At 39.5% G+C, this 27027-nt stretch overlaps 2 protein-coding genes across 2 annotated transcripts; both read right to left on the bottom strand.

Moving 5' to 3' along the window:
* Positions 1-973: 973 nt before the first annotated feature.
* Positions 974-11703, bottom strand: LOC140303106 (nuclear factor of activated T-cells, cytoplasmic 2-like). Its single transcript, XM_072381732.1, has 10 exons — positions 11373-11703; positions 9811-10810; positions 9531-9702; positions 8818-9020; positions 7949-8121; positions 7373-7513; positions 5978-6033; positions 5623-5755; positions 3258-3878; positions 974-1479 (listed from the first exon to the last, which is right to left on the bottom strand). Exons 1-10 carry the CDS (start codon positions 11497-11499, stop codon positions 1433-1435), a joined length of 2673 nt encoding a protein of 890 aa, XP_072237833.1. The 5' UTR covers positions 11500-11703; the 3' UTR covers positions 974-1432.
* Positions 11704-18184: 6481 nt separating this feature from the next.
* Positions 18185-24895, bottom strand: cyp24a1 (cytochrome P450, family 24, subfamily A, polypeptide 1). Its single transcript, XM_072381731.1, has 12 exons — positions 24460-24895; positions 24125-24315; positions 23887-23980; positions 23694-23787; positions 23150-23241; positions 22701-22812; positions 21557-21702; positions 21098-21264; positions 20202-20280; positions 19722-19919; positions 19516-19627; positions 18185-18624 (listed from the first exon to the last, which is right to left on the bottom strand). The coding sequence occupies exons 1-11, from the start codon at positions 24715-24717 to the stop codon at positions 19517-19519; spliced, it is 1542 nt and encodes a 513-aa protein (XP_072237832.1). The 5' UTR covers positions 24718-24895; the 3' UTR covers positions 18185-18624; position 19516.
* Positions 24896-27027: the final 2132 nt, after the last annotated feature.

Here is a 27027-nt window from a genome sequence, read left to right as displayed (position 1 = left end):
TGAATAACTACTGACACATTGATTTTAGTTGTTAAGCACTTTATTCTATTTTTATTCTTATTACAAAAATAAATATAAAATGAGTGTGATTAAATGCAATCACCTTTGAAGTTTAGAAGCTTCGAAAAATGCACAGACATAAAGATACAATCTGGATAACAACTCTGACTTGCACAATAATTGTACACCCAGTGTAAAATATGATGCACTATAGCTTAGATCTGCAGCAGCTCACAGAATATGTAGTACTTTAGGCTCTTCGTGGTAAAACCGCACCATTAACATATCACTTGCTTTTTCATATGCATGGCTAATATTGATAAATTCCCAGTTCTGAATTGAAAATTGAATACTATTCATTCCATAGACATTTAGCTTCTTTCTGTTTTATCTAATCAAGAAGTATTTTTCTACTATCACAGTCCTACAGTAAAAGTTGGTTATGATATTATTTTTCTTTTTCAAAGAACATATCATGCACGCCTTATTTAAGTACATACAAAAGTATACAACTGATGCAAAGATGTTAATTAAAAAAAATTCAATGTCACAAAAAATGTGGGATTGACTAACATGCAAACCATCAATAATGTATACATATATACACATAATGTATAAATGTTTAAACACAATGTGGAGTCCAAATGTTGCTGAAAGTGACAGCTGAGATTGAATTATGAGAACAGTTTGCCCACGTGAGCAACATGAATGTAGGATTTATTCTTTGTACTGATAATTACATTTTCACACCGTATTGATGTCACTTTTCTTAAGTAAATTCAATATGTCTCCTGTGTCCTAACTGAGCTTGCCAGCATACGCTAACGCTTAAAAACAGTAAATAAAACATATGATTGCATTTTCAGTGCTTTCATTTATTACTACTTTCAAAACCATGTAAAAAAGAATTAACAAAATTTCCGTTTATCCTCAGCATATTCAAACTACAGTATTTCTTGAATAAAAAAAAATGCACTTGTGTTAATAATGGTGTCTGAAATATGGATCTTCATTTAAAAAACTAGGGCAGTTGTAATATGTTATCTGAATATAAGTTTTAATAAAAGTGTGCTATGAACATTTGGCTTAATCATCAGTCCATTCCTACATTTAACATACTCACATTTGTCACACAGACTTATATAAATGGAATTTATTCAATATAAAATATTTTCTTCATGCTCACCGAGAACAATTGTACAATTATATGAACATAGAGAAGTCAAAATGGTTAAAATAAAGACACAACAGATACACTAAAAGCTAAAATGTTTGGCTTGATTGAAGGCCAACAGAGAGCTGACCCACCGCCCTCCCAGTACAAGCCTATCATGGATAAAATGATATAATTCCTCTAAGTCGGCCAGGATTTTATGTTCAGGGCTTGAACTTTAAATGTACTGGTCTTCAGAGCTGTGGCATTGCTGCAGGTTCAGTCTCCATGGTGTCCTTTCATGTCTCTTCTTATGATGTCATTCACTAGAAAACATTGACAAGAGGGAAGAGCAACTGTAATGTTTGAAACAAAATCCAACAAGGCAAAAGGAGACGCATATTTTAAACATTTTAAAGCAATTTATCTTCTATAAATTACTTGACAGCCTCACTGTGCAGATGTATTTACTCATGCTGATGACACACACATAAATAAAACTAAATTTTATTATAAAATAAATAAAAGGAAGGGTAGACGACCTAAATTGTTAAGTGATGATGCTTTATTACAATACTACCAATAGGAGTCGCCAAAGTCGAGACATTTTTGGGCATGTTGTGTTTTCATTTTAGGCAGAGAAATGACAGGAAATGAAAGCAGAAGGGGGCAACGAAGAGGTCCTTTACCAGACTTGAACCAGCAATTTTGAGGTTTGTGGTTGGTTCCATATATACCTCAGTCAAAGCCCTATGATGAAATAACACAATAATAAACATAAATCACTCCAGCGATGACTGGCAATCTCTGCATGGACAAAGAACTGAAGTTACATTCATGTCCACTGGATGCCTTGAGTATTCTGATCAGAGATTTATTTTGTGCTGGTTTCTGGACTATCAAAGGATTTTTAGGTATCAGTGTTGACAGAAAGATTAAAAATGAATTAATAGACAATTGTGACAAGAAAAAATAAAATAATCGCAGTAGTATGTTTAGGTATGCTTGTATATGAAGCTCATCTGTAGTTCCCTAAACTTTCACTATTGCCCCTGTTTGTATGGGAGACCAGAACAAATGAACTGATGCTTTTCAACCACAGGTGAATCTGCATATATTTGCATGTTTGGTTTACTTCCTGTTTCTGCCCTCCAGCACAAAGGTGTAAACAGAAACTTTCTCCTACGGCAATATGATGAATCATTCTGTGTCTCATTTCATGATAGTGTTACTTCTTTCTCATCCAAAGTTCGACAACCTGTATTTGACTGACTTTAAATGAAACTGGGTGTTCTCATTAAGCTTTAAAAATGAGTGTGTGAGTGAGAGTGAAACAGACAGGAAAGTGGATAGAAAGGCCTGACAGAAAACCATGAGGCAGGATTTGCAAGTCGACAGTTGCAGTGTGCTTGTGTGCACTGCAGACTGGACCACAAACACTCAACCCCCAGAGTTTCACCTCTGAGTTACACGTTGAGTGCATTTTATAAAAAGCACCTGTTCAGTCTTTATTTATTTATCTATCTTTTTTATCACTAGCATCTATGAATGCTTTAGTAATCTTGTGTTCAAGCAAGCTGAACCCGGGAACTTTGTGAACTTTGCCTCTTTATGTAGCCATCAACATAAAAAAATAAAGACTAAAACATTAAAGTGATCTGTAAAGAGTTTCACTGTTAGATAAGTGAGTCTTTTAGCATAGTCAGGTGCCCATATTAATGTTAAAACAGGTTTGTTCATGCTGCAGTAAATGTAATATGAGGCTTTCTGACTGTCTGACTGGACTGGACTAATCAAGTGAGTATCTGAGAAATTTTCCTTTTTAAAACAATAACTTGTGGAGATCCCTGTTTTATCTGAAGAAATGTTCCAAACTGTAAATAGTACATTATGCATTATATTAACCATCATACAGTTCTATTTAACTAAACACTTTTCTGAAGTTTGTCAGATAAAAGTTTGACGGATCGAGTGCTTTGAACAGTAAAAGATTGAGAGCTGTACACACTTTATTAAGGAGGGATGGAGAAGGAAGGACAGACCTGAAGACTAAGATTCTTGTTAAAAGGACAGTTTCATCAATAAAAGGCTAAATTATTCTCACCATCTTCTAGGTAGGCATAGCTCAGGTTCTCTTGCTTAATTGGGATTCTCTCTGGAGCCTGATCATCATGGCATCCTCTGGCAGATCCAATCTGAGTCAAAGGCTGCCCGCTTGACTCCATCCTACTTCCAGCCTTCCCTTGAATGTATCTTGAAGGTGGCGACTTTCCCAAAGGCAGTGATGACTGCACAAATCCCTGATGTCTTGACACCAAACAAGCCTCAAAGGAATCACCGACCTGAGGATCTTCGACCAGTTTAGCCACAGGGGTTCTGGCACTATAGCAGTGGGAGGGTGTGGAGGCAGTATGGGAGGGCATGGCAGTGCTGCAGTTACTGTAACGCTGGTTTGCAGAGTGGTACATCACTGGGCTGTTCATCAGAGCGCCAGCTCGGGACTGGTAGTAGACTGGCTCATCCAGACAATCTGGGGTTAACATGTGGCCTCGGGGGTCCACAGTGGGTAGATGATACATTGTTGAAGAAACATTCAAGACTTGAGGGTTGCTGTCATGCTCCAGGTGATGGTAGAGGGACTTCATAGACATGCCAGACAATGACTGATTTTCTGAGTAGCTGAATGAATTCAACTGGTAGTCATCCAGAGGCTCTGCTTTAATGGCTGAAAAATAAAAACAACGATTTTTGATATTTCCAACAGAGCAAAGACATCATAGCTCTACTGTCTGAGTCGTGATCAGAGCATGCAAACGTGACTAAGACACTACAGTTGTGGTAAAACTTCAATGAGGCTGTATTTACCCACAGTGGCCTTTCAGCAAGCTAACAATCAAATGGCAAACGAAGGCTAAGTCAATCCCCATAGACCAGTATTAAAATGCCCAAATGTTCATCAGAACCAAACATATGTACAGTCTGGTATGAAAACAACATATTCTCTGCAGAGTATCTTAAGCTACTATTGAATTTTGGATAACTGGGTAAGTTTTCATGCTATATTGTGAGGACTAAGGCTGTTTTTTGTACGCACTTTAACCTTCGGGATTATGTAAATATGTACCCACTGTAAGACTAGAATCTAAAGCCTTGTCTCAGTCCATTTCTACTCAAAGTATCTAATGAATGAATGAAAGTATTTGGAAATATTATATTTGGTTTACATTAATAAATGGCCAAACGATGGGGTCTAGTTTTGAAGGTCACTTCCTTTTGATTTGTAACTTTGTAGTCATGCAAAGTACATCCATTTAGTCCAAAAACTAAATCAGACTCACGACAATACATCAGGGTTAGTCGGCAAAGCTGTATTCATTCCGGTAAGGTGCATTTTTTTCTGCCCTTTCCCATCTCCAACGTTTTCTTTCATCACCAGATTTGACTAATTTGCCCAACTTTTTAGCCAAACTTAAGAAAAGCAAATCAGGCAAGAAAAATTATGTGCACAGGTAAAGAGAAAGAGTTCCTCACAACACGGTGCTCTGGTCCCAGTATGCAAATGCGAGACGTACCATAACACACTATGTAAGGATTCTTCTTTCATGGCAACTGGACTGGGGTGAATTATGAGTAAATGTCAACATTTACATATATCTTGGTCACGTTTGCATAATATATATCAACACAGATACGTCTTGCACAAAGATAAGTTTCTCTTGATCTGTCAGTCTGAAAATGCCTATTTATATATACAGTATTTTGTAAAATAGGTCCAACATTTTCCTCTGAGCCATTAAAAGAATGCCTCTGTGCTCACGTTGATGTGTGGAGATGAAATAACAGAAACTAAACTTTTTGGCAACATATCAAGAGGATATCCAGTTATCTCACTGAAGATTTGCAAGATTCTAGCATGATCCTGATTTCAAGGAGGTGTTTTCTTCTTTTAGGCAACCCAACTTGCCTCAACCAGCCAGGGTAGATCGAGAAATAGATGGAAACTACTGATATCATTTGTTTGCTGGACTGCTTTCTTGCAACATGGCATTTTGTTGTTGGTACATGTAGATGTTGGGAGAATTAGTGAAAACAATAGAGAGTGACAGATCTTTCCCTTGAAAAGTAAACACTGTTTGCTTCTTCTCAACAAGCAAACTATGTTCTATTAAATGAACCGACAGCTTAGGATCTGAACAGGTTTCTTAAAGCATAAGAAACTAACTATATTAACCTGTTACAGTTAAATTTGTGGTTAAATTTATGGCATAAATGAGTTTTTAGCACTGATCCAGAGTTGAATTTGTTATATCCGACCTGCATGCATCAGGTTTGTAAGAGCAGCGTTTTAGTCACATCCCTCTATTTACCTGCTGACCTCAGGGTGGGAAATATTTACCTTTAAAAACATTCCTGTTTCTCATACATTCAGGTAAACCTGTTCCCCCTGTAATGTGACGAGAGATACAGACCTATCACAGGTGTGTAGATGAAGTGCTGAGGTTGACTGCGTTTCTTCTTCCCGTTAATAACATAGAAGTTGACTTTAGCCGGCTGACAAATGGTGCGGTCTCGATATTGAGGGACCTCAACAAACAGCATATTCTAGTGACACACGCATTAAAAAAGACAAGAAATGATTCAGCCAATCTTTCGTGTTGGCACAGCTCAAAATTAATATTCAAATTCAAATTAGCAGCAAATCAGCAAAGTGGTCACAATTTCTGTGCTTACACATGCACGCTTCAATCAGAACTATCAGTCCAGTGGACAATCAGTACATCTCCCAAATGGGATATAATAGAAAGAAAGTTGAATTTAACTTACAGCTTGGGTTTTGTCCCTATCCACAGAGGCCTCCACTTCCCAGATTTGCTGACCATCTAAAAGCAGTGGAAAAAGTGTGAATGCATTCTGCAGAGGAAGTCTGAAACCATAGTTTGATAATTAGGGAAAACAAATGTATCAGCTTTATCCTTAAGCAGAATCTGCCTATGAGCAACCTGTTATGAATCTACGTTGTCAGAAACACATCGTTGCTGTTTGCCTGCCTAATTTTTGGCTTATGAGGTACAAGCTGTTGAATTTTGTTCCCGTCTTGCACACCACAGTTAGCCATTTTCTTCAGTTTAAGCCATTAAAATAGGGTAACTGCTACTGACTGGGACGGTAACGAGGTTTTAACGGAAGTCTGTTTTAGCATTACATTCTTACCTCAATTTTTACCTTCTGCTTATGTGTAGCACCCACGCAGTGAAAAAAAATGGCAAAGCCTCTGCTCTGGGTCTTTATCAGTCTGTCAAACCACATCCTGTTGCACAAAACCCAACGCCAAGCAACAGGGAGGCTTTACATGCACAACTGTACCCATCCTGCTCTCAAACCAAGCAACCAAACAATTTTGTGTGGGCAGAAGGAGCAGCAACCAAGTTAGACATTTCCATTTAGAAATAAATAAAAGTTGTCACCTCCAGCAAAACCGTAATAGTTTAAACTAGTGGTTTGTTTAGTCAAAGTTGAAAACGGGGGCTGGAGGAAGATGTGCGTCACTCATGGTTGATGTTTCCCAGGTGATATGCAAACAATCTAAAAATACAGATACAATATGTGTAGGTGGACACGCTTAAGCAGGATATTGGCAAGCCACATATGATTATTAGTCCATTTCAACCATAACAACAGGTTTGAATCTAAATAGCCTATTTACACATTTTGAAAATATTATTAACTTCTTGAAGAGAGTTAATCCTTCGGCCATCACAATTTTTGGACTTTGAACCCAGAAGGGGACACGATGCATGTCCACTGCTACAACACTCACCTGTTACTCCATGCAGCCACGCCCTTAATTGAGTGTATTTTATTTATTACTTTTATTTATCTATCTAATTTAGGATTTTTGGGCGCTAGTAGTTGGACAGGAAAGGGGGCAGAGATAGCGGGGAAACATTTAAACGCTTCCATGTTGACTTCATGTTTCAGCCATCGAGGTTGCTGCTTTGTACAAAGTCACGCAAAGTTATTTTAAATCAGCTTCATATTTAATTCAGAAGCATGAGCGGCATCAGTGTTGTTTCGCAGTGGGTAAAAAAGCATGTTCAACAGAAATGTCAAAACTGTTCTTTCAGGAGTGTATCATATATTATTACTGCTCATCTTTAAAGCCTCAGGAGTTTGAGATATCTGTGGACAGATGTTTACCAAACAAAAATAAAATCTCACCTTGAGTCTTCTCTGAGAATATCACCTTGGACTCAGATGTGAAATTCTGTCCTGTAAGGACTATTTGTTGACCACCAAGTACGGAGCATCGGTCCAGGTCCTGCCTTTCGACTGCAGGGAGCTCCTGAGCTGAGCGTTGAGCTGAGGAAACATGAAGGCACAGCCTCAGGCCACACAGAATAAACAATATATGTAGTGGAGAACATTTTGATGGTAGCAAACGACTTTTTTCCTCCAGGTCAAGAGCCAACATACAGGAAACATGTCATTTTGTTTTCAGTGATGTTTCTTGGCTTGCCTTGTCTGTCTCTCTGCAAGATAAGAAAAAAAATCTACCAAGCTGCATTTCATGAGACTTAGTTATTTGGAGCATACAATACAGCAGGCCTTGCTCCCCAGAAAACTGACACAGTAAAATCAGTTCCTCAATGAGGTCCATACAAAGTTTGAAAAGTTGAACAATGAACACTGTAACAAAATACTGTAAAGACAAGGTGACAACGCTGCAGTCAGTACAGGATGTCATGGCTGCGTGGAAAGGGTTATCTAGCTCATCAGTAGTAAAACACATCTTACAGCATTCAATGGGATGAGAAGCCACTTGAAGAGACACGAGCTGGCCTCCAGGTTGAGGAATGTGGATGCGAAACACCAAACGCACGCGCGTGTTTTTCCGCCCAATGTCCGTCTCGCCGTTCCTTAGTTCGATGTCCGCATTTCTCAGCTTCAAGATACCGACACAGTCAATTCTATGCAGCAAAACAGAAGGCACATCAGATGAAAAGGGCTCTGAAATGATGTTGCTATCAACAGAATATCAACATCTTGTTTTTCCTCAAAAGTTGCTCACATTTGTTCACACAAAATCTTTGTCTAACAAAAGTTAACCAGCTTTATTTTTTCACATGATCTTCATTCTTATTCCTATGGCCTTTTATAGTTTTATATGTTTTTTATATCTAAATCTATCTTGTTTCTCTACAACAATTTGTCCACAAGGAGATTACTTTGACCTGTATTTGTTTAGTGACAAAATCACTTCTTTGCTTTTGCTTTTCTAATGACTCATCAAAAGTTTCTGTTGCTGCAAAAACACAAAATCTGATAGGTGTTTCTTGGAAAAACTCTCTGGCACACAGGAAGTGATGCATTTCATATTTCCGTCAGCACCAACAGCAACTTGTTGGGAGTACAAAAGATGAAAAACCCAGCCGCCCTCATGGCTTTCGTGGCTTAAAATCAGAAGAAAGCACCGTCTTGACAACTAAGGTTACAGTATCTCTGCGTCTGTATCTCCGGGAGATACAAAAACAGCACTGTGGTGTCTGCAGGTTGCTTAATAAGAATGAGGTCACAGACAAATGACTTTCTGTGATGAGTTTGGAATTATTTTGAAACATTTATGTGAGACTTTCTTGCAAAACGTGTTTCTCTGTTTAACTCACACCACTCTCATGTGATTTTTTGGCTCCAGGGGGATCTCCAACACTTTAGTCCCGTTCATCATTCTCTCCATGCTGGGTGTGGTGACGGTCTTCCCGGTGATGCGGTGGACCTGATAGAAGGCGTGGGGTTTCAGGAGCCTCTCATCCGCCGTCCCGATGAAGACCAGCAGCCCCAGTGCAGCTGTGCCTTGGTACCCACAGAGCTGGTAAAGGGATTACAAGCATGCATCTATGCTTAATTTGGACTGTTTAAGTTCCTGATAGCAAATTTACAACACACAATAAATCCCTTTTCTTTGCGATGATTTCACAGATTATTATCATACTGGTAAGATCACTGCTTTGCATAGTCTGTTTGTGCAATAGGGCAGGAAAACCAATAGTGAGAGATTATTACTCAACTCATACTTTATTCAGTAAATGACTGACTACATGTCAGTATATTAGTTTACTACATGTTATACTTAAATAAATATTTCAGTAGATTTGAACAATGCATGGCTTAATTATCATCAATGGGGGAGTAGTGACATGGTGGTGATACAGCATGAGATTCTCTTCATTTGCATGGCTGTTAACTTCACATGAACGTGTCAACCAGGAAATACCACCCCCCACTTACAATCTCATACTCCCTTTTTGTTAGTGCTTTTATTTTTAGATGTGATGGTCTTTATCTTTCCTGATTTGTATTAACACCTAATTCCACACACCTGAACCTCAGGATGCCCTCCATTTGGCGTTTTCACTGCTCCACGGCTGCCCTCAGTCTCATAGTGAGCTCTGTGGTGGGATCTGGGCTGTTGCTGGATCAGTAGCTCGTACTGGCCGGACTGACTGGCCAATGGCCACTCTAAGGAGGGGAGTGGAGCGACAGCGAGACCACTGGGGAATTACAGAAATGGAAAGGAAATAAATTAGAAAAATGTAATATAAAACAGAAAAATAATTCCAATTTTGTCCAGAATGAGTAAGGCAGGACAAACAAAGCACCTGAATGTGGGCCTTCCAGCTTGATGGACTGGTTGAGTGGGAGGCCACACAGCTGGGAGCATGTAGATGGTCTCAGATTTGACCTCAGCTCCAGCCCGGCCCATCCTCTCCTGGTCACTGGTCCAGTCGTACCCCTCTCTGTACGCACAGTCCTGTCTCTGAGCTTGCACATGTGGACCTCTCACCACAGCACGAGGCACTGCTTTTGGCAGACTGGAGCTGAGGCTGTTCAGCATCTCCTCCAGGCCTGGTGTTGAGGTTTGAGCTTGGGGCTGAAAGTCAGCCTGAGCCGGGTACTGGTGAACGTAGTATGGCCTCTGGTGCTCGTGTGGCGATGGGATGGGGCTGGGGCTCCGGGAGCGCTGCTTGACAGGAGTGCCCCCCTGACAGGAGTGGGCCTGGTCAAAAGTGCGCTTTCCCTGTGGTGAGGTGGAGCGGGAACGCTGGTGGGGAAGCGGTGAGGTGGAGCACTGGGGATGTGGCTGGAGAAAGGTCTCATCTGTGACACTGTTACGAGGCGAGGCTCCAGGAGAGGAGTGGGCAGAGAAAGTGTGAATGCTCTGCAGGCCAGGACAGAGGTCCAAGGCAGGCAATGAGACGGCGTAGCTGCCTCCATTTGGAGGGGAGACGCAGGGTGAGTTCAGGGGAGAGTATGCCTCTGCTGGCCAGCCTGTGGAGGAGTTACTGCTTGCAGGGCTGACACACTCCCTGTAGGCTCCCAGAGCTTTGGAGCCAGGGCTTGGCGCCAGGTTCTGAGAGCTGAGAGAGTCCCCTGATGGAGTGATCTCAATCCTGGGGCTGGGAGCAGGTATGTGGCTTGCTCTTGATGTCAGCCCGAGGGAGTCGAACACAGCCCCTGACAGGTTTTCTGTGTTGGGGCTGTGAGAGGAGGTGTCCTGACTGGACACTGGCTGGGTGGAGTTGGAGATGTACCCAGCAGGATGGTCGACTACCAGCAGAGGAGGCTGACTGTCATTCTGAAGAAGAGCACCTGGATCATCTGTCAGTTACCAAAGAAAGGATTAATCTGAGTCATGCTATCTAGAATACATTCTGGAAATAACTCACATCTCCCTTTCAATCAAATGCATGGACATTTTTTAAAACATTCTTATCCACTTTTTCTCTTTAAGTGAAAAGTCAAAAATCAGTGAAATACAAATGTTTTTCCAACCCATTTCCAAATTCTGCTTGTTTAACGGTTAGCTGGCTTTCACAGTCTGTCTGTGATATAACAAATTCCTGCCCAATATACACATCATAAATAGCTTTTTTCTATGTGAACAAAGAGAAAGTATCCTCCCTGAATGAATATCAGATTAGCAAAACATAGCTTCAACTATTAAACTAAAACAAGGCAGCAGGTCCTGTCAAGATAGTGCATCATTTAATAACTAAAGACATATTTTTTACAGCTGAATTCTTAACTCATTATGGGGACAAAAAAAAGTCTTCAGGTTCCAGTGATAAATAGATCAAAGGCTTTTTAAACTCTAATGGCCATATTATACCAGGAAAACAGATTGTAACAGATTGATGTAGATTAATATTTTGATACACACCTTTAACGCAACCTACAGAGAAATCTTCTCCAGGTTGATTGTACAGAAACAGGTCGGAAAAGTCCAACTCCTCCTGGCTTATGTCTTGCCCCAGGCCCTCGGTAAGCCCCAAACCACCAGAAGTCATCTCCAGGTTTGAATACGTCGATGTTCCCCCGACAGGTGTGTCTTTTCAAAAGCTTTCAAACTCGCAAGACTGAGGCCGATTAAATTGTGCGGAAAAGTGAAAGAAATTGAAATTGTGTAACAGCTCTGTTAGATCTGTTTAAAATGATAGCAGCTGCTCAAATAAAGCATCAAACGGTGCGGCGACGAAAAAAACAGCGCTTCCTGTCAGTGCTGCTGATGGCAAGCCTGTTTGTGTGTGCATGTGCGCGCTTGTGTGTGCATAGGTCTGCGCGCGCGCAAACAAGTCTCATCTCTTCCTGTGCGTTCAGCTGGCTGATTGATGTATGATATAAATGGAAATTTGTTATAAAATCAGATGAGACGGTTTGTTCTTTTGCTTTGTTTGATCAATACATTTACATATTGTTTTAACTAGTTTATGACCAAATTAACTGTGAGTTGCACGCTGTTTGCCACATGGTGTTGAAATGAAAAGATGCTTAATTACAACATAACTACGATCTGAAGTCTTTCACCACTCTTTTTTTTTACCTGAACGTACTATCATGTAAGTTGAAAACTATATAGAATGCTGACTGTGCACATTTAAAGTAGCTGTTCAAAAGTCACCAAAACACAACCACAAAGAAAAAAAAAGTTGCGTTTCTGATAAATTAGAAGTGATTCATACAGACTTTGTCCACTGAGTGGCAATAGTGCACAGCTGGTTAAAATACCAATCTCAGTATCTTGCTTAAAAAAAAACAAAAAACAAAAACAAAAAAAACCTTTCCTGGCTCAACTCAGCTGTGCAGAAGTTATAATTGTGCCTTTTCAGATATTTGTCACAATCATCTCTGCTTTACATTCATAAAGCAGGTGACTTATGTGAAGCGTATTCAACACATTGTTGAGTAGACAGTGTTGTGGACATTTAAGAAGGCTTTCCCAGATGCTTATTGGATGTTGGACAAAATTTGTGGCTTTTTTACTCAGTAGGTGGAGCGTTGTTCTTGTAAACAAGCGAGTGTGAGTATTATTCCTCATAAGAGCCTTTGGGAATTCAGTTTGTGCTCTTCCCAGAAGCAGGGGCAGCTTTCCGGTAAAGCCGTACTTGTTGTGGTATGTCACAAATTTCAGTGGGAACAGACTCCATTGGGCTGCATAGTTTGTTTTTTTTTTTTTTGTTCTTGTTAGTAGGTACTTGTCGTGACAAAACTTTCCATCAGCTAAACTAAATTGAAACCAGAAAGCACTGCTGTTTACACTGAAAGCACATTTGGATTTGATGACAGTTTCCTAAATCACTGGATGAACTAAAACTTAACTAAGACGGTGAGGAGGGCTAATGATTCATTTAAAGATTTTGGTAAAACAACAATAATACAACAACTTTTCTGTTCCGAAAAAATCTACACTAATGAAAACATGATTATGGATGTTATATTGAATTAAATTTTCCAATTTTTCTCCCAAAAAGCTTTACAGTTCACTTTTTAAAATGTTTTTGGGGGAGGATTTTTTTCATTCAGTGCATAATTTGCATGTAAATGTCTAATGTCCACACAAAAAAATGTAATTTTCTCCTGCAGAAGAGGTTATTCTGACCCTGACCTTTACCCTTGTCTCTGTACTTTCATTGTAAATGACAAGGACAAGCACGATGACCTCTAATTGTTATACCAGCACATTTTTTTACATGATGTGGAACAAAGTTTTGCAAAGTTTCCTCTCAGATACTGGTTATAAGCCGATTGAGATGCACAATTTTGTTGTTAGACTTTTTAACTCTGCATGGAAGCTTAATGGAAGCACTAAGTCCCATCCAGTACATACATTTCTTAAGGTAACATGTGATGAAACATGCACATCTGACTGCGTGCTGGGTGTTAATCTGTTAACCACCCATGATGTCTCTGTCTTAACTCTGTGAACTCGGCTGGTCTTGTTTTTCTAGCAGTTGTAATTGTACTGAAAGGGTGTCCTTTTGCTATTAATTTAAGGTGTTTTTGATATTTTTTCTGAAAATCTGTAAACCAATCCAGGCACTGACTCTAACACTCTTGCAGATTTTAAAGCAAGGGCTGGTCTTTGTCTTATTCATCCAAATGTGCACAGATTATCAACTAAGATGAACTTCCTATGTGTCTGGTTACCTTCGACAGAAACTGATGTTACTGCTTTATCTAAAATATGACTTAAAAAATCCTCTAAAGGGTACAAAGCCAATAAAACAAACCATCCCAAAATGCACACATTGTCTGGTGATTTTAAAGCCTAAAGTAACTTGTTTAACATCTTTAATTTGGTTGTCTTGACAAACACTCCTCACAGATACAATTATTCCATATTGCCATAATAATCACTGTGGTATTGCCACAGACAGAGACAAAAATATTCCTTAAAGTAAAATTAGTTTTATTTTTAAAAGAGACACAACATTTTTTCCTGAACGGGGTTTTGCTACCTGTTTCATTCTGACCAGGAAAGTGTCTAACCAAAAATTCATGATAATGGTTTATATTTGAATTGTTGACGAGCATCTTTCCCTCACAAAATACTGAGTCGAGGGACAGCAATCCTTGGTTAACCCCTGATCTATCTAACTTCATAAGTAGAAAAGCCTGGAAAACCACATTTTAATTCAGACCGGATGCTTTTTTAGACAGCTATGCAATAAATGCACAGTTTCAATCAGAAAGGTCAAAGAGGATTATTCCCTCTGAAACCTTAAAACTACTTGTTTAATCCTTTGAAATTTTATAAGACTGTTAAACTTTCAGCTGGAAATATCAATGGTACAGAGCTCTACAATTGTCAAAGACACCCCAAAAAATGTCTGGCATGCCTGAAATGCCTTGTTGTTTTAATGCAGACTTAATTGCTTCTGGATTCTTCTGTGAGTCTCTCAATGTTAAAAGGACTCATTCACAGTTAGTTCTGATGATTTTTCTGTAACATTAATTCATCAAACTTTTGGACTTTTGAAAATGTGTTGGTCCACATGATCCGAAGCTTTATTTTTTAAAAGCTAGCAGATGATTTTATTCAAATTTCTCTCTGGATTCAAACAGAAGATCTTCTGTTTAGAAAACTGTTGCTTTCCTCACTTTATTCAAAGATGGTGACCCAAGTGATCTAAATAATTATAGGTCCATATCAAAGTTCTGTTCTTGAGAAAGTTCTTGAATCCCTTTTAAGTGAACTACTGAAGGAATTGAAAAAGGCCACTTTTATATCTGTTCTGGATTATAAGAGTCACAATTTTCAAAAATTCCTACATGCCCCGGATACAGTTGATCATAAACAACTGGGGTTTATCACAAACCCTGAAACTCTTACTTACCATTGTATGTTGTATGTTTGGGTTAGATGGTCTACTTTGTCCTCTTGTCTGAAACTTAAACACTGGCATAAACTAATTTCTGAACCTATTCGTGGTTCCCACCCATCCCAACAACAGACCTGCATCCTTCTTAAAGGTAGGGCAAGTTGATGTCTATGCTTTTAAGATATGTTCCCCTTTAACAGGACCAAAGGTTCTGAGTTGAAAGAAAAACTTAATTTAAATGCTGCTTCCCTCACTTGGAATAATCTCCCTAAGTACCTAAACCTTAACGAGATTGTCTTACTGAGATAATTTAAGCAAATTATAATAATTTTAGAAGCGGAAACATCTGCTGATAACTGTTGCAATAACTTCACATATAGTTACAGTTTCTGATGGCTTTGTTGTTAATTTCATATCATATATACATGTGGAAAATACTTTTTCTAAAAGTATGTTTTGTGTAGTCCCTGCTCTGGGCTGCTTTATGTCTTGGCTAAGACACTCACTACTACTACTACTACTACTACTATTACTACTACTACTACCACTCTGTAACCAATTACAGGATGAATGAGGGCAGACGGTGGCTTTCAGAAGGGGGACTTAAAGAGACAGGAGCTAGGAGGGAGAAGTGGTTTACAACAAACATTTTCTAGAACAAAATGTACTAAAGGCGATTGAACACCATGGGAAATCTGTGAAAGAACACATTTAAAATACCGATCAGAGAACATGTAAACTTTCATGTTGTAGATATTTTGCTCCCATCATTTCACCACCGGGGCCTCTCGAACTTGACTTTAGTGAAGCAGAGGCAGTTTATCCTCCTCTGGTTCACATGTTGGAACATACCAACGTCACATGTGAGTGTTTACCGTATATCACATGGGACCCAAATGGGTCAACGTGGTTAATGAATCACTGTGAGAACTGATGGGTAACTGCAATAGAGCCGATTTTTCTGTCTAATATCTGCACTGCTTTGTCTTCAAAGGAGCATCCCTCATCTTACAGGTCAGGCTTGACCGCTGAGCAGTGGCTGAAGATTCAAGTATAATATACATACATCCATTTAGAGAAGGCATTCAGCAAAAAATTAGTTAGTGTCGGCAAAATGTGATTATCCAGATTTGCTGGTGTGATTCTCTGGTTGTGACATGATTCATGGTAATTTTGAAAAGTTTTATTACTTTTTACCTCAAATTACTATCTAAAATGAAACCAGGTGAGAAGTCTGAAGGGAAAAATCCCCATCAACCTCTGCTAAAAATCTCCATGTCAACGGGGCCCTACCACATGCTTTTTTCTTAATGAAGTAATCTTTAACGGTACATTGTACCTTTACATATTACACAGAGAAATTATTAATCTCCAAAGTCATTTTCAAATCAACTCTGAAATAAATGCAATTAAGTAAGAAATGTATATTTTTATATGCGAGTTCAGTCGGAGCTGGAGGAAGGGTTCATTTTCTCCATTGCTGCACTTGACCCTGAGGTATTAAAAGTCTCTGTATCCTTGTTTAACCCTCAGATGTTACATTGGGTCAGGGCTGTTATGTTTTTTCATCTCTTTTAATTCCTTAAATTGTTTAAGTGGATAAACGCTCAAATCCAGGGCTTATCTGCATTCACTTTCACTCTTTGTTTCTTTTTCTCATTTCTTTCCGCACTATTTTGTTCGGTTGTACTTTTCATTTCAAATAATAGAAACGTGACGCATAATCCCCTGACCTCATAACTCCCTTTCTTAACACAAGGCCCCCTGTTACCTTCAGCATACAGTAACAGCAGACTATATTGTGTAACTTGATTTTGAGATTGTGGAATTAAGTAAGCACGGCTAGAACTGAACCTAGCTGATTATGAAGTGAGGGTAATACTCTGTATGGTTAAAAAAAAGATCAGATTCACAGTAACCTTTCTGCCATGGAAAAGTCGTAAGTTCATGGACCCTCAAAGATACAGTTTTTAATTAGTCTCATGCTTCTTCGTACATTCCACGTGTGTAAGGGATTTTTTAAGGCATTAAGCAGCATTAGCAGTCACCCTAAGGACTGACGCAGGCTTATAATACTCAAATCAAATCATATAATGATTAATCACCTTTCCCCTGAGAAGTGTTTATTACCAAAGGTCAAATTACTGGCCATGCAGCTCAGTAGTTAGACCACTGGTCTGCTAAATCAGGAGTTCAATCGGCACAACGACCTTGTAGTCCACCATCAATTGGGAATCTCTAAGGATCTATTCTTCCTCTTCACAGTATTGTGACCTAATGTTGAACAACCATCATAGTGAAGCGTTTACTCACATCAATTTGTCATATCTGAAATAGCTGCATCATAGTGATGTGCACAAAAATATAAGTATACCAGGATACATGCACTTGGAGGACGTTGTTTCCTCAAATTTAGATTAAATGATCAGATAAATAGCTCCTAGATAAAGAAATTACAATCAAAATACAGCCACAGTGTATTGAGCGGTCAGATGCTGCAGGTTTATGAAACTTTTCGGTGGCCATAGAGGAAAAAATATGTAATTTGTTTGCTTGTTTTTCTTATTTCATATGCGCAGTTTTGTCAGTCTTTGCATACAAGACAAGATGCACAGAGTCAGTACAGCAGAGAAGCCTTTCACCCCGATGCCACAAGTGCTCAGGTTTGCTGCCTAAAACAATAACAAAATGCAGCTTTTGTTTTTTTGTGGGTCGTGTCTAAGATTATGTCTTCTTTGCAGCTTGTTTTACTAAGAGGAGCAGAAGATGTGACAGCGAAACGATCAAATTGGTTGTTTGTTCATACCCCTCAACATGGAACATAAAGGTGTCCTATAAAATTCCGACCACACAAGCAGCAGAAGGGAAATATGACTCATATGAGCGTTTCCTCATCAAAGAAGACACATTTCTGAAGTCTTTTGTTTTCTAAACCAAAAGTGGGCTGGATGAAGCAGTCAAGCACAGCTGTCAGTCGTCTTTTTGTGACGTGAGACAAGATCAACATACAATCTGTCAATAACGCGACAAAACATTACTAAAACACTCTTATCACTTACTGGTTGGGTGATGGCAGTGGCATTATTTGATTATATTCATTGCAACTGCACCATGTATGCCATTTTGTCGGTTGCCTTGGTTACATGTTAATGGTAAACCCATTAATGATAACCTTAATTATCTGGTTTTATTCAAGGTGATGGAAAAGAAGCACAGCTTATCTTAGATGATCTAATAATGATTTGGATTTTGTATTGTGTCACAGTATGAGCTCATCTGCTAATGTACATGTTCAGTTTCCGTACAAAAAAAAATGATATTCTTATTTAGTGCCATTCCTTAATGTTGAAACACAGATTTGAGGCTTTGATACATTTGTTAATGCATTTATTTAAGTGAATAAAATATGCTTCTACATAAAACAATGTACAATTGCACTTTATATACACATTGAAAAATACACATACTGCGTCACCATTATATCTATATATGTGTGTGTATGTGTATAAATATTTACAAGTTAATAAACAAGGAATAGTATAAAGTTATAGTTCAAAGTCTACATCCTACACATTTGAGATTGAAGATTGAAGACAGCTGCCTTGGTACAACACTCAATTTGTACATAACAACTGGTGTTTTGGTCAGTCATCAACAGTTAGACATATTAGTTTTAAATAAGCTTGAGGTATTCATGGTATGATTACATGTATTTCTTGTTTTCTTTTTTATGTACAGAGCAGCAATGCAGGGAGTCACTGGACCATCAGGAGAATGGCAACAGAGGTTTCATCTTTCCATCGCTACATCCATCTAGAGAGGGGAAGAAAAGAAGAAATCATCAATCAAGCTGAAGGCCAAGTCTTCATGTTCGTCTGACATTGGCTAAAAAGAAAGTAAATGAAATTGTTTTTTAGACACTATTTTGAGTGGGACATAAAAACAGAGAGCGGTCTGTTTGTCGGAGATAAAGCTGAACACAGCTGCTGCTAGTTTAGCTTAGCATTAAAACTGGAGAAGGGAGAAATATGGGAGTATTTTCTGTTCAAAAGAAACAAAACCCACTCTACCTCTGGAGCTCAATAACAAATACATCCTGATGATTGTTTTATAATATAATAATTTATACAGAACAGAAGCATTCACAACAAAACTAATAATTTTTACTGTGTGTCTTTAGAGCATTTCTTTAAATCCTTACTTTCTTAAAAAGTCTATATTTGGACAGGGGGATGGAGTTAGACAAGCATTTAAGGCCTGACATCTACTTACATTAGACATACTATTCAAAATTAGACTTTTGAAAAGAATGTATTCACTTTGTTCCTGAGTGGAACTGATGCTTTTTTGTTAACAGGAGTCAACAGGAGCCATGGATGTTTAAGAGCAGACATCTAGTGGTCATTGGTGGTATTGCACTTTAGAGTGCATCCTTACTGACTTCATGTTTTATGTGGCCTTTGCCTGGAACTGCCCAGAGCTAAAAAAAATTAAAATAAAAAAAGTAGTCTATATAATGCCCAAAACAGAAATATTTCTGCTTTTGTCTTGATTATATTTGAGAGCTGTAGAGCCTTGTGAGCTAGTCTGGTTGTCCTTCAAACACCAATCTTTATACATGGCTATGAAAAGCTGACTGCCTTCAGAAGCTTAATGTTAACTGTAAAGTTATGACAGTGTCATTAAACTGTGTTTCTTTCTTACCTCATCTCTTAATAAAGGCAACTGGTAGCTCTCTGTTGGGAACCAAAAGCCCTGAATGGATCACTTCGAGCGGCTCATTATCCGTTGCTACGATCTCATAGTCTCTGATTAACTGCAAAAAAAAAAGAAGACAGAATTCAGTTTCACCAGCTGCTGCTAAAGCCGCCCTTCTTACATTGGTTTAATGGGACTGGTGGTGACTGTACCCAGCACATGGCCAGCTGCAGCTGCAGCTCTGCCAGCCTCCGGCCGATGCACATCCTCTTCCCAATTCCAAAGGGAACGTAGGCGAAGGGGTTGATGGTGCTGTTCTCCCTCAGCCAGCGCTCCGGTTTGAACTGTTTGCTATCATCAAAGTACTCCTCATTGGAGCTCAGTGCATGGCTGTTAATCATCAACACGGTCTGTAAATGGAGATAATAACAATTATTCATTTGTATTAGTAGAAGTATTCTGACAACCTAAAGACAAAACTTGATAAATGCAGATACAATTAGGTATGAAATGCTGTGGTTAATGAGGATACAGTCCAGTAAAGTCATTGTGGCTCATGCTATTAGAGTTGCCACATTCAGATTTTGTACAGTAAGGGAGCAGGAATTTGAAGCACATTTCAGACAGTCAAATGTAAATGTACACAAGAATGTAATCCTCATATCAGGTGTACTAAGAAGTAAGCCACTTACCCCTTTGGGAATGGCATAATCTCCCAACACAGTGTCTTTGTCCAGGGTCCTGCTGGTGAATGGGACTGATGGTGACAATCTGTAAGAATTTCAAAAACACACATGGGAATAAGAACTCAGTGTAGCATGACACATGTCTAAGCTGTTTAATAGGAGCCAGACATACACAGTGCTAGATGAGGTGAGATATAATCTCCAGTCAGAGGTCATTTACATTCCCTGTGAGTATGGTGCTCGCCTACAATAACATGTTTGACAACTCTTGTGACTGCATGTAAAGAAGGGAGAAAGTGGAGCATGTAAGGGCATGGAAACAGTTAGAACATGACTGCGTGGTAGATCTTAAGCTGGGATCACTGGCTTTTTGTAGTCATGCCACCATATCGCATGAAGCTTGTTTTTGAACTTGGCAGTCATGTGTGTGAGTTTTCCCTCTTAATCTCAAAGGTACTGGTGGGAATCCTGATGCTGCCAGTGGGCTTGATTTGAAGCCACTCTTATGAATCTATGTGACATATAAAGCTGACATTTCAAAGTTTTAAATTGATCAAGCTGCATCCATACATTTGACAGCACTATACTGGCGTAAGAGTTGTTTTCTTGTGTAATTGTAAATTCCTTTTTATATGACTCATTTATTCACGAGTCTTTGGTTGTATCTGCATCTTTACTACACAGACCATGTATTGCATTATCACTGGCTTATGTTTACTTCTGTTGTTTTTCCAGGAAAATAGTGTACACAGTCTTCATCAGTAAGTCAAGGCAGCCTTTGTGGCGCCTGTAAAGTGCATTAATTTATGAACACTTTTATCCACTCAGATCTTCTATCATCTGGACTATATTTGGAAATTCTGCCCTTGCTCATAATGAACCATGGCGGGGTTGTACTGTACCTCAAAGATTCCTTTAGGCAGGCCTTGAGGTAGGGCATGCTCTTTATGTGCTCTCCACAGGGGTCCTGGTCGGGAGGCACCACCGCTCTGATCTCCTCCAGTAGCCTCTTCTGAGCCCTGGGGTTACGGGACAGGTTGGAAATAAACCACAACATGCTGTTGGCGGTCTGTACATAGTGAGAGAAAAAAATATGGAGGGAGAAAGGGAGGAGATGTGAATTAGTGACACAACTACTCTAAATGCATTCCTCAGTGGGTTCCTGAGACGAGTTGAAGAATGATTGGGTTTTTCGCTTATTCCTACCATTTTTCTTATTCTTTGCTTTGGACAGAGCTAGCCAAACTGTTTGCAAGTTTTTACTCTTAGCTAAACTATGCTAAACTAAGCTAACAGGCTGCTGTCAAGGCTGGCAAGACATTACTGTGACCTTATTGAGAGGATTTCTTTTGAATACTCACTGTCTCAACTCCTCCAATCTGCAATTCGGTGATGGCTGCATATAGCTCTTTTTTGGAGAGACGGCTTTGATGTAAAATGTCACCGATCAAATCGTCAGGCGCTCTGTTGGCATTCCTCTTTAACTTTTTGTCGATGTAGACTTTGGCTGAAAGAACACAGAGAACTCAACATGTCAGAATACTCACGTACTAACCTTTGTTTACATGTAGTGGAATAGATAATACTTTAATTCCTTGAAAAGCTATTAAATCACCTTTGAAGATTTTATGGCCTTCCTTTCTGTAATCAGTGACTAAGATGATCACTGATCTACTTTGTTCAGGCAGTGATTGCAGAGATTTAACATATATAGGCTTCTTTTCATGCCTTTACATTACTGTAAACAATAAAAGTTCAAATACGTAAGAAATTTACATTTATTTTAGGTTCAACAATATTTTAAGCCTTTGTATTGGAGTATGGGAATCTCTTTAACTTTTGTTCCATTTTCTTATGATAGAGGAAGTTATTTTTCAGATCCACAGCATTTATATCAGCTTGTCTGTCCCCAGTGTGCTTTAGATTATACATGGCTGTAGCAGTTTGCAACAGTTCCAAAAGTTGGGCTGATGATGTGCCCATGTTTTGTTGATGCACATCCAGCATCTAAATAGTACAACATAAAATTCACTGAATAGAAAAATCGCCTTGCTCACTCAAGTACAAGCACTTGCTTAAAATATTTCTGTCTTGTGGAATTTGCCACCAAAGTACAGGAAAGTGTGTGTCTATGTACACTTGTGAGAGTCTGTAATCAGCATCCTGCTCTTCCTGTCTCTAAACCCCCTGCCCTCAGCCCCCCCGGCTACAACAAATATTTGGCATATTTCTCCACCTTGGGTCATGCAGTTTACTACACCTCTGAACCATCATTTACCCCGAATGCCAAGTACACAAAACGCAGAGACCACCAGTTACGATCAAACCTCTCTGTATTTTCCTATCTTTCATCTGACAAGAAGTGAACTCAAACTGGTTTGTTGGTCAAAGTGAAGTGGAGACAGAGTGTACCAGAGCATTATAATACAAGTGTATTCACTGCAAAAAGGGGTTGTACTAGTGTAATTTTGTATTGTAGGAACAAGTTCTGTTTTGTGTTTATACCTGTGCTGAAAATCCGGTCCCAGGCTGTGGTGTGGTCCTGCCATGTTTTGGTGTTGAGGCTCTTGTGTAGCTCCACTGGTGTGACTATCATCATGCCAAATGTGCTCATCATCTATAGATAGGATATAAAGAAAAATAAAAAGGATTAGGAGTTAGATGTAATCACTGAAAGTCTCTAATTCACTCTTCTTGAAACCACCCCTGCTTATTGTTTCAGCCACTGTCCTGTGAGACCTTTGAGAGCCTCCGCTTATCACCTCTTGACTTTGGATGATAGGCTATTGGTTTGCCCCAGTCATTTTTCAGTAAATACAGCAAAAGTGTTCAGTCACACATTGAACTACTGCACTGGTTGAACCCAGTGAACTGTTTCCACAGTCTACAGGAGAAAGTCAGCTGTGGCGTCTCACAGATCTCCACAAGTATCCTAAGAGGTGAACATTACTCACTGTTTTCACAGCTGTGATGAAATTCATAGCTTCTTCGTTGACTTTCTCTTGCAGGAGACCAAATCTTTTGTCGTAGAGGACAAGACAAATGGCTAAGAGATAATAAAAGAGCAGAGATTCAGAACATAATTTAATTTAAAGTGATTATTTGTAATATTCTATTACCTAACTCTGTATTTTACATACTAAACGGTGATTGTTTTTTAAAGTCAGAGGTTACGAACATGACACAAAAGCATCACTAGAGATTAGAATAATAAAAATGAATGATTCCACTGTAAATCTTTAAGCTGATGGACATATTTTAAGCATAAAATGCCAAACATTGATGGTAGTTTCAGCCTTTCTGCTTTTGAACGTGGCAGCAAGTAAGCTATCTCTACATTTTGTCATAGAACATAGGATATGATAGAAAAATGTCATTTTATCTTCAATTTTGGTTTCTAATTAATTAACATTAAAGGTAAAACATAAAGCAAATGTAACTCTAATAATACAATCACATGCTTTAAGGAATTACGGAACAATAAATGGCTTAACTTACTCTCAAATGACCATTTATTCAGCTCGAAGTACAGGTCCTCAATCTTCCCATTGTGGTTAATTTTTCCAATTCTGTCAACGAAGTCCGCCAAAACCTGTTTTCAGAAGCAGAAAGTTTCAGCCAGCGTTCGCAGTGGTTCCCAAACTGGATCAAATACAACTCGTTGTATCACGATCACGTTTCAGACTCTCACCTGATTTATTTTACCATCGAGTTTCACCACCTCTGTCGGCTTCATGAGCTTTTGCTGAAACGCGCTCCTCACTCTCTGCCAGTCTTCTCCCTCTCTGCAAATCAACAGCAGCTGTGAGTTTCCCTCTTCTGCGCAATTCAGTGTAAAACATGTGCGCCCCTTGCGCTTCAAGCTGCGTCCTGATTTGTAAGGGTTACTTTAGATGACATTAAACAAGGGATCGAAAGCCTGTACTCACAGAATAAGGAGTCCGTACGCCTCGTCTCTCAGGTCTCTGTATGCTTTCCAGGGTTTGATCTCCAGCCTCTGAGGATAACTGCCCTCCTTCCGATAGAGCGCCTCCAGCAAGCAAGGTGCGCCAATGTGCACCGACTCAAAAGAGCCCAGTTTCATCCGGAAAATCTTTCCGAACTGCTTGTGGTAATCAATCTGAAAATGAATCAATAGCCATAAGATTGTCGAAAACATCTGATTCGTAATACAATACTTCCTATATGCTTTGTGTTTACCAATCAAGATTAAAAATAGTCCGTATTTTAGCTATAAATAAAAACGTTTATAATGATACCGTACCAGTGCCTCGTGTTGTCTGGTCAGTCCACCTTTTCTGAGGAGTTGAAAAAGACTCCCGACCAGGGGCCAGTTGGTGGGTCCCGGGATCGCGTCCAAACTTTGCGCCTGTGAGGCAGCGTAAGGGCACTGCGCAGCCTCCACAGCATCCTTCTCCTCCAGGACGCACACTGAGGATGTTGGCTTGAAGTGCTGCAGCCCCACAGACTTCTTCCTCAGCAACTCAACAATCTGAGGAACTTTTTGGATCTGCGCCCTCATCCTTAACTATGTGGCTCAGTTTGAAGTAATAATCTAAGGTTTCACTGCTCCTCTTTATCAGGCAATGCGAGTACGGGTTCTTGTTTCTTGGAAGTGTCATACCTCACTGCAATATATATACCCTGAGTGTTTATTCCTGCTGTGCATCGAACCAATCAGGGACGGGTCCTGCATGGTGTGGCTGTCGGGCCCACCATACATTTATGGATCCACGTTGAGAGGATCGTATGACCCCAGATAGACCGTGGAATTGCCCGCACCCCCCGCATCCCCTCCACCCCCGCTTTATAAATAAACACAACAGCGGAGGTGACGCGCTCTGCTCGAACCTGTTTCACTGCGACCCGAGATTGGAAGAACCGAAACTCTGGCAAAGCAAATACTACTGCCACACTTCTGCACCGGGCAAATATTTGACCGACTGCTGGTTGCGTGTTTGCTTTGATGGTGTTTTTCTTTGTGCAGGATTGAAGGGAGGGGGGCTCGAGTTTTAAGTAAAATACGTTTTTTTCCAATGTTATAATTGCAAAAATATTCAAATTAAGGGCAATGGGGAATATAGACGAAATATATTCAGCAGTTATCGAAACTAAAAGCCCTGAGATGAAAACAGGAATGCGCTTTAATTCAAAGACTCTCAGATGCAGCCTCTTCCTACAAGCTATCAACAAGTGCATGTACAGCTTTATGTTGAATCTGCTCAAAATTAAAATGATATGTTTCAGTTATTTATTGATATATTCTTTAATAATCCATGAAATGATAGGTTTACTTGTGGAGACATTACCCATCTCTATGCTCCCACACCCACTGTTCGAAGGAAAGGAAGAAGTGTTTCTTCCTTTCCTTTCTTCCTTTCTTTCAGAAACTTGATTCTGACCTGAACTTTAAAACTCGGCGTTATCCCTCAAACAACCCTTTACAGACGTGTCCGAGGTGAGGACCTGCCAAATGTTCTCCCTTTCAAGTAGTCTAAAACTCATGTTGGTCCTCAGAAAGATAGACCTACCAATGGACCTACAGTAACACACACACACACCGCCCCCTCAGTGCTGGCATGACTTAAATAACATGTGCAGGGCCTCTGCGGTGTTACCCTGTAAAATTGCTCATTCACAGACTCTCAGGTGGCATCAGAACAGCCTTGAACTCTCGTGTTTTTTTGCATATTGGGTGAGTGAGCAAAAGCCTGTCTAGGTGTAGCTTATGCACATTAATCACCCCACACCCCCTCCCACAAAACAAGAAAAAAAGAGAAAGGAAACAACACCCATGCACCTACAAGCACATAGTGTTCCTTTTCTCTCCTCCACGCTGTATTGAGGAAGCTTTGGTAATTGCAGTGTCAGTTTATGTTTTAATCATGCTCAATGTCCTCTCTTTCCCTTTGGAGAAGGAGCTGAAATGTTGGGAAATATACTTTGATGAGAAGATCAATATCACTCCCAAGAAACCCAACAGCCAGACTGGAAAACAAGGGAAAACAGCCTGTCCAAAGGTGCCAAGTTCCTTGCGCAGATCTGTAAATCACTCGATTCCCTTTTTTCATCGGACAAAAGAAAAAACAAGAAAATAATCTAACCAAATATGTATAACCAGCATTAAGCCCTGTTAGTGCCAAAAAACTCTGCAGTATGTTGCAGGTACATATGTCACCTCAGTTAATAAAAATAGAAATGTTACGGTGACATTTCGATCAGCAACATCTGCAATGAAGGTGAAGAAGGGTTGTTGCCTCCCTCAGAACATGTGCGACTCTTTGTTGCCTTAGACCGTACTCACCCAAGCAGTGCTTGAACATTGAGCCAAAGGCTTTTACTTGATGCTCATGTATGGCATGGAGAAAAAGTTATGGAAGTAAGTAAAGATTGTTTCAGTTCTAATTTAGATGTGACTTGAACTGCTAAAAGCTACTGGCTGATGTTGTGCAAGGCCTTCGTTCGGGACTTCAGCCTTGCAGTGTTCTGGTCACACTGAGGCACACTGAGCTCTGGCGGTGCCACAGCTGGCACAGAGCAACATGCAAGTCATAGAGAAAACATGTTTTTTCTGATGATGTCCTCTGTAGGCAAACAGAACTACGCAACACCCTCCTCTATGACCTTGTGTGGAATGAAAGACTAAAGGTTTTATTGGACTGTTGCATGAGTGTCACTGGTGGTCATCATGATTATTTGTCTCCGTCTGTCATAATAAAAGTATACATACAATTTTCGGTGTTCTCGAGTCAAGAACAATATTTACTTTGGTGGAATTTGTACTGTAATGCACACGTAAAGACAGTTTTTTTCAGATGATTTACATTTCTTC

This window comes from Leuresthes tenuis, unplaced genomic scaffold (assembly GCF_036924035.1).
Source record: "Leuresthes tenuis unplaced genomic scaffold, fLeuTen1.0.hap1 SCAF_3, whole genome shotgun sequence".
NCBI lineage: Eukaryota > Metazoa > Chordata > Actinopteri > Atheriniformes > Atherinopsidae > Leuresthes > Leuresthes tenuis.
This window is presented reverse-complemented; position numbering and strand designations above follow the sequence as displayed.